Here is a 16974-nt window from a genome sequence, read left to right on the forward strand (position 1 = left end):
ATTCAGTCTAAATTTACTTGAAAACATAAAACATGAAAACCAGACATGGTCCAATTTTGGCTCAAGCCTGAATCGGGGTAATAACATACAACCATTGGGTTGGCAATGTATAAATATACCAGGAAATATTCAGCCAGTGGTGGTCAGCATGTTTTTAAATGCTGACCACTTCAGGCAGAATGAAGCCTTATCTGGGCCGCTACATTGAATATCTGGGGCCATGTGAGCATGTGCTGGTCACTGGATTTTATGTGGGTCCCGCCAGTATCAAGCTGGCACCTGCGTAAGACACTTATGCGGGCCCTAGCTGAATATTGCCTGGGACCAACATAAGGGAAAGCAGGTCCCCCTCCCTGATTCCATCTTGAATTTGGTTTTCCCACATCCCCTTCCACCCCCCAAAAAAGAACTACATATCCCAGCTACCCCCTTCCACCCCCACTCAAATTTGTAGCTCCTCCATGGCCTACCTTTAAGATCCCTGGTGGTCTAGGGGTCCAACAGACAGAAGTGATGTCCACTGGCTTCTGGCCATCATAGCTCTAGCCTCAAAATGGCTACCACGACTTCTAGTGGCAGCCTCGTGGGGTGTATTCTGTATATGGTTTGAGCAGAGTTTAAGGGGGTAATTCTAGAACTGGTCACCACTATTTTGGTGTCCCAAATCACATGCTATAGAAGCCTATTCCATAACGGAACCAAGGTGTCTAAGCTAACCTGGTATTAGCATACCTATCATCTTAAGTGCCCGCATTTACACCAGCCATAGAGCTAGTGAAAAGGCAGGCACTTAAATATGGCAACAGTGAATAAGTATCATTGTTGTGTGAGTTATATGCATAAATGGGTGTTCCGCCTGTGTCCCGCTGTAGTAGTATTTCCCTGTGTGTCTCACCTTGCGGGCCTTGGCCTGTATAATCCTATGACAGCAAAATGGAGGCTGTACACTCTGACCCACACATCTCTGTGTCAGCAAGAAACAGCTTTGCAGCTTGTGGAAAATTACAGCAGAAGCTCAACACCAAGGACATGCTGTGGGCAAACCAGGCCCCCTTATCTCCCTGAGAGGCTGGCTCCAGCAAGGCGGGTGAGAAACAGAAAATGCATACCAAAATGTAACAACTTGAAGGTCAAGAACAATGGACTGTTCTTGCCAGGCAGTGAGCTGAGGAAGATCCAGATTGGTTCCTGCAGCCACCGGACCAAGAGGTACGGGGAGAGCAGGAACAAAGAAAGGAGTTATTCGGAAGCCTTGGAAGAAGGTGGAGGTGTAAAGAAGACCAGTGAGACCTAATAAGGTCCACCAACTGATGAACTGTGTATATGGAGGAAAGTATCGTGGTTCAGCTGTACCTGCCCTGCGTGACCTGTGACCTCCTTATCTGCTGCAGAGTTCCCTTCCAGCTGCGACTGAGACTCGCTGTGAATCCAGCTTGAGTCTGTGAGGTGTCCCGTGCCAGCTCCCGAGAGAGACGACCCTGAGGTCTAAGCCTGGTGAGAAACACGGTGATTAATTTCCTACTAGTCGGGGGCTAGTTAGAGGTATTTACCTGAGCAGAAGGCTGGTGCTGTCGTACTTGTGATCAGGAGAAGCTGCTAATAACTGTACTACCTCGTAACATAGTGTGACTGATCAGTGGTGTAATTTTATCTGGTAACCAACAAGAATTAGTGTTTAGTAGTGTGACGCTGTTTATGCACATGTAATTTTTTAAGTGAATTTTTTAAGTGAATAAATATAAAACAGTTGGTATCCTCATCCATTCTCCTCACTTTTTTGTTTCATCTTCACGGTGTCGTGAGGATTTTTTACCTCCTTTTTTGCCTTCGCTGTAATTTTTATCAGCCAGTAATTTTGTAATCAGCCAAAGCTTGCAGAGTTCTATTTTGTATACCTTAGCTCTATTTTCTTACCTGACATACTATAATAAATCTAATATATATATCTCAGCCTAAAGTCTCAGCTACAGTTCTTTCTAACAGAAGTATTTGGCTAGGTTCCAAGGTTTCCACCCCTAGACCTAATTCAGGATTATTTGCTTGCAGATAGTTCTGCTTAGGGGAACCTGGACACAGGTAATTTATTATCTGTGATTTATCCTACACCGCCCATATGTACACCCCCTTGCAAACACCTGCTATTTTTTTGATGGTTTTATGTGTTGCTTTTGTTTTTAATTGGTTTGTTTTATTTTTGCTTTGATTCATGTTATTTATTGTCAATATTACTTTGATTTTATTGTAATTTTAATGTTTTTGTTGATATTGTATATAGTCAAGATTATGTATGCATTTATTGGAACCACCCTAAATTGGAATATAGAGCTGGATATATATTTTTAAATAAACAAAAGTATTTAGAGAATAACCCTTAGAATATTGGCATTTATTGCTCCCATATGTGTGCGCACACACACACACACACACACACACACACGCATGCATGCTAGTATTCTAAACATTTAGACACACATAAATGTCTGCACTTCATTTATAGAACTGCTCTTTAAAAGTAGATGTGTATTTCCTACCTTACAATTCAGGACACAGCTTGGCTAAGTGCCACCCTCTGTTTAAACCCCTTTGAATATCAGGGCCTAAAGGGGAACTTACTTCTAGAAATTAGGTGCCGGCATTTACATGTCTCCCTTGTGTGTAAATTCAGTTAGTAACGTGGAGGGGCATAATCGAACGTTGCCGGCGAAATAGATCGCAGGCAATCTTTTTTTGTGGCGGCGCAACAGATGGCCAGAACCGTATTATCGAAAAAGATGGCCGGCCATCTTTTTTTCGATAATACGCTTTAGCCCGGCCATATGCCAGAGTTCGCCAGGTTTGAGATAGCTGGTTTTGTTTTTCAGCGATAATGGAAAAAAATGCTGGCCATCTCAAACCCGGAGAAATCCAAGGCATTTGGTCATGGGAGGAGCCAGCATTTGTAGTGCACTGGTCCCCCTCACATGCCAGGACACCAACCGGGCACCCAAGGGGGCACTTTTAAAAATAAAAACAAAACATTAAAATACCTCCCAGGTGCATAGCTCCCTTACCTTAGTGTGGAAGGGGGTTGGTGACCACTGGAGGACTACAGGAAGGTCATCCCCCATTCCCTCCGGTGGTCATCTGGTGAGTTGGGGCACCTTTTTGAGGCTTGGTCGTGAAAATAAAAGGACCAAGTAAACCCGGCGAAATACTGCTTAATGCCGCTTTTTTTTTCCATTATCCGCGAAAGCCGGCCATCTGGTAGCCACGCCCATGCCCGCTCATGTCCCGCCTTCACTATGCCGCCGACACGCCCCCTTGAACTTTCGCTGACGCGGCGACAGGAAAGCAACGATGGTGTCAAAAAAGCCGCTTTCGATTATACTGATTTCGCCGCTTTTGAGAGATCGCCGGCCATCTCCCGATTTATGTTGGAAAATGGCCAGCGATCATTTTAGAAAATAAGCCTGATAGTCCATCCAGTCTGCCCAACAAGATAAACTCATATGTGCTACTTTTTGTGTATACCTTACCTTGATTTGTATCTGCCATTTTCAGGGCACAGACTGTAGAAGTCTTGCCCAGCACTAGCCCCGCCTCCCAACCACCAGCCACGCCTCCCCCCACCGGCTCTGCATAAGGGTATATTTACTCAGCAGGGTTCTTAAGCACTATTCTGAAAAGGTGCATGTAACATACACTAAAGTTTAGCATGCTAACAGACATTAGTGTGCACTAACTGCCACTTGGACCATACCCAGCATTTAGCATAATCTAAATGTCCATTATCGCAAGCCAAGGTTTAGGGGCCTATGAGCGCCCAAAATAGGCCAATTCAGAACTACCGCCTGCCTACCGTGTGGCCCGGGTGGTAATTTCATTTTTTATGTGCACCAGAAAATATATTTTATTTTCTGGCATGTGGCACTAACCGAGCAGTAATCGGCATTGTACGCGCACAGATGATTACCGCCTGGTTAACGCGTTGAGACCTTACAGCTAATTGAATGGGTGGTGGTAAGGTCTCGGGCCCAAAATGGATGCGCACCATTTTTCCTTTTGCCACACGTCCATTTTTGGCCCAAAAAAAAGGCCTTTTTTGCAGGTGCGCTGAAAAATGGGCCTGCACACACCCAATACACTCGTCTATACCAGCGCAGGCCACTTTTTGGTGCACCTTAGTAAAAGGGCCCCATAGTGTGTAAATGCAAGGGGGGGGGGTGTACACATACGTGGAGCATGGGTGGGGCTCCCACTGATGTGCATAACTTATGGAATCTTGTCAGTTACCTGGGTCCATGCAGCATTTAAGTGCCCACAGTTATGCCAGGTCTATGGCTGGTATACCTCTGTTTGCATAAATATAAGGCGCAACGATACCGGGTTACACTAATATTCTAGACAGAATTTTGGGCGCCCAGATACCGATATAGAATAGGGTCTCACTGCATGGCATTAGGGCAGCTAAATGGAAGCACCAGTAGTAGAATTGCCCCTGTTAAACATTCTTTTTCCTTAAGTCACTGCTGAGGGGATCAGACTGAGTTCACTATTAAACACGGAATAAATAAACCCATTCAGGGAGATCAGCGATTGTCAATGCAACTAATGATGGATTAATGTATGCTAATAGAATTTTGGAGTATGGAGCTATTCTGCATTGAATCCTGGAATACTTTCCCGATATGACACTGTGGTAATGTGGTCAAAGGTATGGCTTGGATTGGGTACAAACTCAGTCAGACACACAGGGTTGCAAGAAAAAGAGAAAATATTTTATTATTTGATACCTTCCCCCCCCCCCCCCCCCCCCCCCATTACTTCACAGGCTTTCATCCAGCACAAGTCCAGTTTCTAATTAGGGCTAGCTCCCATCCTACCTTGCCACTCTTCCCACACAACTCTGATATCAATGAAGCCACACCACTTCCCTGGTTGTCTCCTCAGGTACAACAGCTCAGCTTGCAGTGGAGTCCTCTCCTCTCTGGACCCCTCCTGGAAACATCTGTATCTGTTCAGCCTCAGAACTTTTAGCTCCAGCCTGATCTGAGCCCTGCCCCTCTGACTCAGCATCAGACTCAGCCTTGGCAGACTAGCGCCACCCGCTGCAAAGTGGCTGAACTGTATCATCAGTGAGGGAGTGCTCTTCCCTATACCATCCACTCCTTTGCAGACACAAACAGGGAGAGATGCTATATTAATTTAGATTCATTTAGAACTAAATGCAGACATAACTAATAGATAGAAGGGCCTATGCATGAAGACACTATGCATGAATCAAGTACTGCTTGGCTGATCCTTCTCAGAGCTCAGTGAAAGGATCTCCCTGAGACATACAAAGCTTGAATGCTCTCTTGGGGGAATTCTGTGTAGGTCCTCTGAGAAGGATCAGCCGAGCAGTACCTGGTTCACTGATACAATTCAGCCATCATGCAGCAGGTGGTGCTAGTCTTCCAAGGCTGAGGCTGATGCTGAGTCGGAGGGGCGGGGATCAGTTCAAGCTTGAGCTAAAAGCCCTGAGGCTGAATAGATAAAACAGGAGGGAGGTCCAGCCAGGAGAGGAGAGGCCTGGATGATCAGCGCTAAGCTAGTATTCTATAAATGGTTAGTGGCTGTGCCACATGAACTTTATCTTACCACAACATCACTTTGTATTTGTTTACACTGGAGTCTGTAACGTCTCTCCGGTACTATGTAAGCCACATTGAGCCTACAAATAGGTGGGAAAATGTAGGATATAAATGTAACAAACAAATAAATAAATAAATAAATAAAGGCTGTTCTGTGCAGACCAGTGTTTATAGAATACTAGCTTAATGTGCATTTTGCACATAAATTTGGGCATAAGCATCTATGACTGCCAAAGGCAAATGCTCACACCTAATGCATGGCAGGTAGGCATGTAAATGCAGGTATTGTATAACACCACACCTAAATTCTAGGAATGCCCCTGAGCTGCCCATACCCCTCCCATGGCCACGGCCTCTATGGAGTTGCACAGTATGAAAATTAGGGATACAGGTTATAGAATAAGATTGGCTTCCAATTAAGGAAAAGGGAAGGGGAATTGGATTTGATACATCACCTTTCTGTGGTTACAATCAAAGCAGTTCACATATTATATACAGCTACTTCTGTATTACCTGGGGCAATGGAGGGTTAAGTGACTTGTCCAGAGTCACAAGGCGCTGCAATGGGAATCAAGCCTGGTTTCCCTGGTTCTCAGGCCGCTGCACTAACCATTAGGCTACACCTCCACTAATGATCAATAATTGGTGTTAAGTGCTTGTTAAATGCCAATTATTATTATCACCAGTTTAGCCCATTACTTTGAATGTGGATCTTTGATCAACTAACTTTGGATGACCTATACAGAATTCCCCCCCCCCCCCCCCTGTTGATTTGGATGGATAGGCTGAATAGGCATATAATTCTTTTTCTGCCATCAAGTTCTCTGTTTCTGTGGATTTGGGGGTGTGATTATAGCAAAAAGAGGTACCAATAGTCAACAAAATTAATATTATTTCTAACCAAAAAGAAACCACACATACAATACGCAATGACTTAATGAACATACTCTCAGAAATCCAAAAACACTACAGATTACATAGTAGAATTAGTATCATTCCAAAATGGGTTCTTCACTTTTTAATAACTGTCTAAACCTTGTTGCAGAGAATGAGTGACGTTCTCTACTGACGCCTTGTGTGTATTTCATTTGTGAATTTCTGTTACCACTGCATCAACACTGCAAACCTGGCAGCATGCAGTAGCTAAGAAACCAGCTGCCTAGTAGAACGCACCATCTGTGTATTCTCCCAAATTCCCAAAAAATAAAATTATGGGGATTATTTCCAAAATCCACTAAATCCATATTACATGCATTGGACTTGGAGTGTTTTGGAAATAAGCTCTTCAATTGTTGTATAAGGTTAATATGTATTCTTGATGGCTTCATTATCATTGCTGGACTGCCCCATAGCTATAACAGTGACAAGGTTCCTGGATTCCTGGGCTCCACTCACTGCATTGCATTATCCATGATACCTTCTGACATCCCTCCACCACCATCACACTGTCTCAGTTTCACAAATTCAATAGTCAAAAGTAAAGAGAACATACCTGCAACGCATGCATTGACCATGGAGACACAGGCACCGGTCATGAGGGCATAGGAGACAATCTGCGCAAACTCACTTTTCCGCTGAGGAGCCATAGCAGCTGCACAGAAGAAAACACAATGAAGACAAGACTTCTGGTCTTAGCAGGATACTCCTGCAACCACCTAAGGTAAAGTGACATTTTCCCAGAGAAATAATAATTTTTTTCACTTCTCTACTTACTTAAGCCACCAAGCATGATGCCAATAGAACTGATATTGGCAAATCCACAGAGGGCAAAGGTGGTGATAGTCTCAGCTCTCATCTGGAAGACAAGCAATAAACAGCTTCACACCTAATGAATCAGAGAATGTGGAAGCAGCTAGCTCTAGGTTTTTTATTTCACTCTAATCCAATTCAAATGACTTTGATGCAGTGGCGTACCAGGGGGGGCGGTGGGGGTGGTCCGCCCAGGGTGCACGCCACTGGGGGGTGCCACGGCGCGCGCCTGTGGGCTCTGAGTTCGCTATGCTAACTTCGCTGGTTCGCTGCAGCTCCCTCCCTCTGCCCCGGAACAGGTCACTTCCTGTTCCGGGGCAGAGGGAGCTGCAGCGAACCAGCGAAGTTAGCATAGCGAACTCAGAGCCCACAGGCATGCACCGCGGCACCCCCCCCCCCCCCAGCAGCATGCACCCGGGGGGGGTCATTTCGCCGTGGGGGGGGAGGTGTCATTTCGCAGGGGGGGGGGCGCATCGGCGATCTGCCCCGGGTGTCATCGAGGGTAGGAACGCCACTGCTTCTATAAGCCAGTGAGCAGGAAGGATTTGTATAATTAAACTGTTCTTCTGACTAACTTGTGTTTGCCATCAGTGATTTTACAGACTTTATCCAAAATTGGCCATTCATGGAACAATACGTAGAAACATGGGCTCATTTTCAATGGTGGTGGTCACTGGTTTAACTTAAAAGCCTGCTGCAATGTTTAAATTAATAAATATATTTACCATTGCTATGTATAGCGATGGCACAAAACATATGTGCAATAGTGCTGTCCGATTCAGTCAAAAATGTTTCGATTCAATATGATTTGATTTTTCAGAAAAATTGGTTTTTTGATTCAATTTGATTCGATTTAACTAGATTGAAATAGTGAGGCCCACGTGCTAATATTACAACACAAAGGGTAAAAAAAAAACAGGCAGCAGTAATTGAACAAAGGCAAACTTTAATGTGAGTACGCCATGCTATGTTACATCATGTGAAAAGTGAAATTTGGTGAAGTCCTACATCTTCCAGTTTTTATTAAGAAAAATCATTTTGTCCACTTTGGCTGGCTTCAGACAACTGTGTCTTGCAGCTATGATTTGTCCAGCAGCAGAAGCATGTTCAAAAACAGAATAATCCTTTTTTTTTTTGTTACGTTTGTACACCGCTAAAAGGTAAATGTCTACAAAACAGATGAAGATGTGATTCCATGTGCCCCAAAGAAAGGAGAGTTTAATTCTACTTCCATTTAATTTCAATATATTCTATCACCTGTATAACACCAGGCTTCCCAAGGCAGATTACAACAACAGTTAAGATGAACCCAACAGGAAACAGGATATCCTCACTAAAATCTGAACATCTGTATTGTATAGAACAGTGAAGAAAAATTAGCACAACCAACAGAGTTTATAACTGCTACAATAATTCTTGAAGCTGTTTTAGTGATATTTAATTATTTATTTTCTCTGCCAGCTTTTAGGGCACTGCCTATCCAACTGAAACAGCTTTAGACTCGTTACAGATGAAACAACAATATAAAATGACAACGTGGATGCAGCAGCTCATAAGTTTGCTTGCTTTGTTCTGAGTGAAGGCAATGACGGCTGCGCAGGGGAGTGGGAACAGATCAACGAAATTGGCTTCCTTGCTTACAGTGGACTAGATAGATTCACTTCCACTCCAGTCTATTAAACGTCCTTGGGCAGCTCTTTCTCCCTTCTCCCCCCCCCCCCCCCCCCACCCCACCCCGAGTCTTGCATCTTTCGCCGCTCTCTCCCGTCCGCATGGTCATTTTCACTGTTCTGAAGCGTTTTCCCTCCGGCACCAGCAATTCACAGTCAGCCTTCTGCCAGCATTTGAGCCTCTTCTCAGGCGCGTTCCTGTTTTCCGTAGAGGTGGGACATGCCTGAGGAGAGACTCCGATGCTGGCAGAAGGCTGACTATGTGAATCTCCAGTACTGGAGGGAGAATGCTTCAGGGCAGTGAAAATGACCACGTGGATGGGAGAGAGCGGCGAAAGATGTAAGAGACCTCGGGCACTGCTATGGTAAGCGACAGCAGCTTGGGTGACAGCAGGAGGGAGGGAAGCAGTGGCTTGGGTGACAGCGAGCGAGCGGGCAGGAGGTGGGGAAATCCTGAATCGAGACCCGATTTTTTTACAAAACGAATCGATTGGAATGGATTATTTATTATTATTTACACTGGTTCCAGAGTTCCAATAGTTCAAGCTTTCTTTTGCATACTGTTTAAGCATATTAGGTAACTCAGCATAATTTCACACCGATTATGCAAATAATATCTCTTTCCACATTAGTACACATTTGATGTATTTTTAAATTTGCACACCCTTTTGCATCATGTTATTTGCACAGTTTGTTCTTTATTTAGCATAAATGTCTGCATATATTCTGTGCCTACTTCTTTTGAATTTTTTGTGCATTAATATATTCTTTGTTTACATCATTTTAGACATTACATTTTAACTTTTTGTATATATGTACACAAGTCTTTTACATTTTATTTCTTGTATATATGTGTTAGTTTTATTATTTTTATTTTTATTTGTAGACTCCTGAGGCACGCATCTTGTGTGCCGAAATATGGTTGCCGTGTCGAGTCTTTTAATACGTTTGAAGCATAAAGTGGATTGGTTGAACCAGAGGCTTGCCTAGCTGTCCTTCATTTTCCACTACTGCATTTCCAATCAAACTTCAGTGCTATAAAAAAAATCAGTGCTAAGCATCAAACATATAAATGGCAAGTGACCGACTCACCTGCAAATACGCAGTAGAGACTTCCCTCTCTGTCCCGCCCTCGCGTCAAGATGTGATGACGTCAGAGGGCGGAACAGAGAGGGAAATGGAGTCGGACGTTGCTGCTGCCGCTGCCGCTGGAGCTTGAAAACGAACCTCGCACGCACCAACCTCCACCCCCCCCATCCCAACCGCCGCTCCCGCCCTCCTCCGCATCGAGCCCCCTGCACTGACCTGACAGCGCCTCTCACCTCCGTGTGGAAGCGCTGCAGGCAGTAGCAGAGCGATCTGCTGCTGCCTGCAGCGCTTTCACACGGAGGTGAGAGGCGCTGTCAGGTCAGTGCAGGGGGCCCGGCACGGAGGAGGCAGGGAGCGGCGGCGAGGAGGAAAGCTGGAAATCTCGCCCGTTTTAACGGGCTTAACGGCTAGTGATTCTATAAAGGATATGCGCCCTTAATACAATTGTGTTTAGCAACATGAGGGGAAAAGCAGCCAGAGGGCAGGCAATCCAGCAGAGAACAGCGCTGGAGGAAGGCTTCTGCTGGCCAGGGCTTGGGAATCCCCATCCAGTCAAACCAGAGGCCCCAAAGCCTTGTGTCTGCTCCTCCCCAGCCTCTAAGGGGGGCCCAGCGCCAGAGTTTTCTCTCTCCTGCTCCTAATGCGACGTGTCAGGAGCGGGAGAGAGACAAACTCGGCATCGGGCTCCCCTTGGAGGCCGGACCCGGAGTAATCTTGCCCCCCTGCCTCCCCCTCTTGGTGTCCCTGTCCTTCCTCCACCCCTCCCTTGTACTGATAAATCTGGGAGCTTAGACATATTTTCTACCAGATACTATCCACCAGATTCTGTATAGGTTGCCCAAAGCTGGGTGCACAATTTTTGGTGCAGATCACAGATCTGCATGTAAGCTAGTTAGCTAATTAAGCAATAATCAATTACTGGCATTATCAAGCACTTATTTGGCAGGAATTAGGAGTTATGCACACATCTGCCCTAAACCTTATTCTATAACGTGCACCCCTATATTTCAAAGCACGCAACCCCAAAGAGGATAAGGCTATGGGAGGGGCGTCGGAAGGTCAGGGCTGTTCCTAGAAATTAGGCGCGATTTAACAGAATACCTGCATTTGTATGCCTTACTGCCGTTAGTTGGGTACATGCATTTATACCAGTCTTTGGCAGGCATGAATGCTTGTGCCCCCAAGTTAGACACGAAATGCATGCTGATCTAGTATTCTGTAAAGGCTGCTGTCTAGTTACTTCCACATAGGCGTCATGAGGCCTAAGCACTACAAGGAACATCCAAGTCTCAGACCTCAAGGCTTTCATAGATGTATACTCACCCAGTGGTGTAGCGAGGGTGGCTGCCACCCAGGGCGGTTTGCCGCTGCGCACCCCCCCCCCCCCCGGGTGCAGCATGACAGCCCCCCTCAGCGCATTAAGCCCCGCCCTTGGTGCATCACCCAAGCCCCCCCCCCTTGGCACATCAACCCCCCCCCCCCCTCGGTGCATCACCCAAGCCCCCCCAAGTGCATTCTTGCCTGCCGTGTGCACAGCACTGGGGGGGGGGGGGGTGTCGGTTCCGCTGGTTCCCTGCTCCCTCTGCCCCGGAACAGAAAGTAACCTGTTCCGGGGCAGAGGGAGCAGGGAACCAGCGGAGCCGACATACCCCCCCAGCGGCGTGCACCCAGGGCGGACCGCCCCAACCGCCCCACCCTTGCTACGCCACTGTACTCACCCATCCTCCCAGGGATTTCATGAGTCTTTAGGACTAACCCCCAAATTCTGTATATGGTGCCTTAAGTTGTTCGCACTAATTTTGCCATGCAGCCAAATTGCATGTACAACTTAATTGATTAACAAGCCAATCAGTGCTGATAATTGGTACTTAACCAATTAGCAGCACTAATTGACTTTACTTTGAATTTACGTGCACACCTTTTTATGCGTACTCTATAATGTGGTGCACCTAAATTCTAATGCACACAGTCAAAAAGGGGGTGTGACCATGGGCATGAAATGGGCGTTCCTAAAAACTATGTGCACTGTTATGGAATACACCCGATGTGCGCCTAAGTTAGGCACAGGTATTTCAGCCTGGTTTTAGGTGGTCTAAATGGGTGTACCTACATTTTTGGTGCATGAATACCACATGCGCATACTCTATAAAGTGTGCCTAACTTTAGGTGTAGTTTATAGAACAGCGCCAAAGGCATGGTTTTTCGGCACTAATATTTCAGTGCCATTTATAGAATTTGGCCCTAATTGCATGGGTTCTTGGAATAATGAGTAAACTCAGAAAAGGTGGGAAGTGGGTCCAGAAGCCCATGGCACCTGGCTGGCAGTTTCCAACTAGCTACTTTTTCATTAACGTTAACAGCAAATCTTGGACAACAGAGCACTCTTTACAGAATATTAACTTCTCATGGATCATCCTGGTGCCTAACTTTGGTCACCATTTATTGAATCTCCCCTGATCTGTATAGTGCCTGAAAATACATGTTTAGGGATGTTACAAGGGTAATTCTATAACAGGATGCCTGGTAGGAGCCTGCTCTATATATCAGTTTGAATTTCAATCCTATTGTCTACTTCAAACCAAAATGAGAGACTCCCAGGTCCGCCAAGAGACACAGCTGGGCCCAGGGCAGGACCGATCTCTCCCCCTCCCCTCACACACACTTACTCAGGCCGCACCCTTATCTTCCTGCATCTGCTCCTCTCTTGGTCTGTAGTCTTCTGCTCCTGGGTGCCTGGACAATCGTTCCAGATGCTGGCACACAGGAGCAAGAAAGAGACAAACCCGCCCCTGGCCTGCCCTCGTCTGACGTAGTTCTGCGAGGGCGGGACACAGGGAGGGAAGGAGGGAAGTCCAAAGGGAGGCGATCTGCTGTTGCCTGCTGCAGCGCCTTCACATGGAGGTGAGAGGTGCTGTGAGGGCCCAGTCCAGTGGCAGATGGAGGGGGGGCGAGTGGAGGGGGAGGAGCGGCGGCGACGATGACCTCGACCTCAGGGGGGGCGGCAAGGGTGGGGCCCCGGGGCGCGGAGGATGGCGGGAAGGCTGGGGCTGCAGGAAGCTGTGATTTCAATGCAGGAGGAGGCGACGGTGACCTCGAGGGGGGGGGGGGGTGGCGGCTGAAGGAAAAAAAAAAGAAAGCCAAGTGCTCGTCAGGGACGTCCATAAAGAACGTCCTTCACCCCCCCCCCCCCCCCCCCGCAATAATAAAAACATCCTTTTTGGACGTCCTTCACTTAGCTGAGAGATCAGGAAGTCTCTGAGCCAATCACAGCGTGTTTAGCTCAGCTAACGCATTGTGATTGGCTCAGAGACTTCGAGGTCTCTTAGCTGAGTGAAGCACGTCCAAAAAGGGCGTTTTTATTATTGGGTGGGGTGGACGTCCTCAACTGCACTCTCCGGCATCTTCCTTTCGGGTGGCACAGAGACGTATTTGGAGTGGGTTTTTTTTTTCAGGTGAAGGACATCCAAAAAGGACGTCCCTGACGACATTTTTTTCTTCTGATTTCCCCAACGAGAGGTGTAGACCTCCCGTTAGGTTTTTTCACGGTAGGGGGATCGGAAAACCGTAGTGCATCTCATTATAATAGCCTTGCAATAGCCTTTGGATCATCTGCACTCTTTTTTCGTTAGCTGCTACCGTGATCGGAAAATGGCCTTTAGTGTATGCCAGGGTTTACTACTTGCTCGTTAATGGCTCGTTAAGTTTAGTGCATCTGGAGAAGTTATCAACATGGGCTACCGTGAAGGCGGGTTATTTTACTACAAGTCGTGCTATTTTAGCACAGGGTCTCATTGTATAAAATGAAACCCTGTTCTAAAACAGCACGACTTATGGTAAAATAACCCATTTTAATGGTAGCCCACATTGATAACTTCCCCCTGCATTTGCAGTAGAAAACCAAATGCCCCTCCTGCATTTGCAGCCATCATCTTACTTACCGAAATCCATTGCTTGTCGCCATTTATCCATTCTTCCGCTCCAGAGAGACGTAGTTTCTTGTAACTTGAAAGCTTTTCGTAAGCCACAAACTCATTGAGAATGATCTTTGTGCCTAACATTTCAGCTACCATTTGTGCCTCGTCCCACTGTACACCCATCATAAAGGCCACAGGCATGAAAATATAGGATATGATCAGCTGGTAGAGAAACAATACAAGAATGGAGAAGGGTTAAGAAGAATATAATGATATGCCTAGAGAAAGAAAAAGAAGTACCGGATTAGAAAGGAAAAATGTCTTGAACAAAAGAAATTTCAAAGCAGTTTTATAGTAAGGTGAGATATATCAAGAATTAATATATTTTATGTTTTGCTTTTTTTTGTACTATTTATGTTATTTAATTCATTTTTATGAATATTTCTGCAATTTTTATGGCTTTAACTAAAATAGGATGTGATTAATAATTTGAATAAATTGATGATTTTAAATTCATATTTTAATCTTTGTAAACTGCTTAGATCTAATTAACTCCCCCCCCCCCCCCCTTTTACAAAGTCACACTAGTAGCTGCCGATGCAGTAATGTCGACACAGCCCATTCAAACTGAATGGGCTGTGTTGGCATTGCTGCACGGCACCTGCTAGCATGGCTTTGTAAAAAGGAGGGGGGAAGGGGGTAAGAAAAGTGGTGTATCAAATAAATATAAAATTGAATAAATATCCGAGTAGGCAGCTACAGCAGGAACTTACATAGTAACATAGTAGATGACGGCAGAAAAAAACCTGCATGGTCCATCCAGTCTGCCCAAGACAAACTCATATGTGTATACCTTACCTTGAATTTGTACCTGTCCTTTTCAGGGCACAGACCATATAAGTCTGCCCAGCAGTATTTCCCGCCTCCCAACCACCAGTCCCGCCTCCCATCCCCGGCTCTGGTACAGACCGTATAAGTCTGCCCTCCCCTATCCTCGCCTCCCAACCACCACCCCCTCTTCCCCCCAACTGCTCCGCCAACTTGGAGGAGAATGTGTAAAAAATATGAAGGAAAAGCCTGAATACAACCTGGAAGAACAGAAGTGCAGAGAGAGAGACCTTCATGTCAGTGACCTTGCAAGGATGGATGAGCAGAAAGAAATGTTGATGGGTTTTGCTCCTGCATTAATCCCCATCTCTCTTTCCTCCCTCCGCAGAAAAGGCAAATAAGTGCATATGTTTCAACTTTTTTTTATAAAATCACATATGTGCCTACGTGCTTTTAAAAAGCTACTTCAGGGAAAATAGGGGTAGTTCTCTATAGGTCGCCTAAAGTTATGTGCTGGGATGATGTGCGCTAAGCATGAATTCTGTAATGGCAATTGCAAACGGGATTGTTATTATAGAATACAGTTATATGCCTAACCTTCGGTGCAAGCACTTACACTAGCTCAATGGCTGGTGTAAATGTTCGCACCTAACTGTAGGCCAGTGATCTTCACTAATTTTTAAGTCAGGAGCACTTTGGATACAAATCAGCTGAAGGAGAACCGCCAAATGTCTTCCCATTCAATGTGTGGGTCAATGACATCCATCCCACCTTCAAACTCTTCATTGAGCAAGGAGGTAGGCATTTCCAAATGCAATGTCTTCTATAGAGAAATGCCTTGTCTTTCAATCATGTGGCTCTTCCCGCCCCCCCCCCCCCCCCATCCACTTCCTGCTTTCAGTCACAAGCTTGAAAAGACTGGCAGAGAGTAGGGAAGATAAAAGCAGAATGCTGATGGAGGCCGCCCCAGATGTCTCCAGAAGCCGTCTCATTGGAACCCTGGGCCATGCATTGAAGAGCACTGCTATAGGCAGCAGTGGCGTACCAAGGGGGGGGGCGGGAGGGGCGATCCGCCCCGGGTGCACGCCGCTGGGGGGTGCCGCGGCACGTGCCTGTCGGCTGCGAGTTTGAATCGCTACGCTAAATTCTCTCGTTCGCTGCAGCTCCCTCCCTCTGCCCTGAACAGGTTACTTCCTGTTCCGGGGCAGAGGGAGGGAGCTGCAGCGAACAAGAGAATTTAGCGTAGTGATTCAAACTCGCAGCCGACAGGCGCGCGCCGCGGCACCCCCCCCCCCCCCCCAGTGGCGTGCACCCGGGGGGTGTCATTTCGCTGGGGGGGGCGCTGCACCCGGGGGGCATATCGGCAATCCGCCCCGGGTGTCGTCGACGCTAGGAATGCCACTGATAAGCAGTTAGTTTGAATATCACTGGTCTGTTATAATGCAATCTATGTTTTGTTTTGTTTTTTTATTTTATTTGTCACATTTGTATCCCACATTTTCCCACCTATTTGTAGGCTCAATGTGGCTTACATAGTACCGTAGAGGCCTTTGCAGGCTCCGGTGTGAACAAATACAGGGTGATGTTGTGGTAAGATCAAGTTCATGAAATAATAAACCAGTATAATAACTAATGCAAAAGATGGCTTTTCTTTTTTTTTTCTTCTTATAAATGTTTGCAAAATGTGAAATGCCCTCAGATAGTATATTCACACATTAAGCATCACATATTTTGACGCCTTAAAGTGAATGTGAACTGAGGGTCTCTTTTGCAACGCCGCAATACCGATTCTCGGTGCAGCAAATGAGAGGAAGCCCATTCAATTCCTATGGGCTTCATCTCATTTACCGCACGGGAATTGCTAGCGTGGCTTTGTAAAAGAAGCCCAGAGGCTCTGCCTGGATGCCTGGTGACACTTCAGCCCTACCTTGAACGGCGTGCCGCTGGTGATCCAGTGGTATCTGCAGGGGGAGGGGGGGAAAGACACACAACATGTTCTTTCCTGTCTGGCCCGCTATGCTGCCGCTATTCCTTCTGCCCGGCACCACTGTATTTTAAAAATGGTGACCGAGACTCCCTGCGGAAGTCTTGTGAGACTAGCAAGACCTGTGA

The 16974-nt window shown here is 46.2% G+C and overlaps 1 protein-coding gene across 1 annotated transcript in view; it reads right to left on the reverse strand.

The window, feature by feature from the left end:
• Nucleotides 1–16974, reverse strand: part of SLC28A1 (solute carrier family 28 member 1) — a 117752-nt gene that overhangs the window by 5282 nt on the left and 95496 nt on the right. The window contains exons 14-16 of the mRNA XM_030190357.1: nucleotides 14059–14256; nucleotides 7326–7407; nucleotides 7105–7203 (exon numbers count right to left, since the gene is read on the reverse strand). Of these exons, the coding sequence (XP_030046217.1) occupies nucleotides 7105–7203; nucleotides 7326–7407; nucleotides 14059–14256 (379 nt within the window). The remainder of the gene's footprint in view (nucleotides 1–7104; nucleotides 7204–7325; nucleotides 7408–14058; nucleotides 14257–16974) is intronic.

The sequence above is a fragment of the Microcaecilia unicolor genome, chromosome 1 (assembly GCF_901765095.1).
Source record: "Microcaecilia unicolor chromosome 1, aMicUni1.1, whole genome shotgun sequence".
Classification (NCBI taxonomy): Eukaryota; Metazoa; Chordata; class Amphibia; order Gymnophiona; family Siphonopidae; genus Microcaecilia; species Microcaecilia unicolor.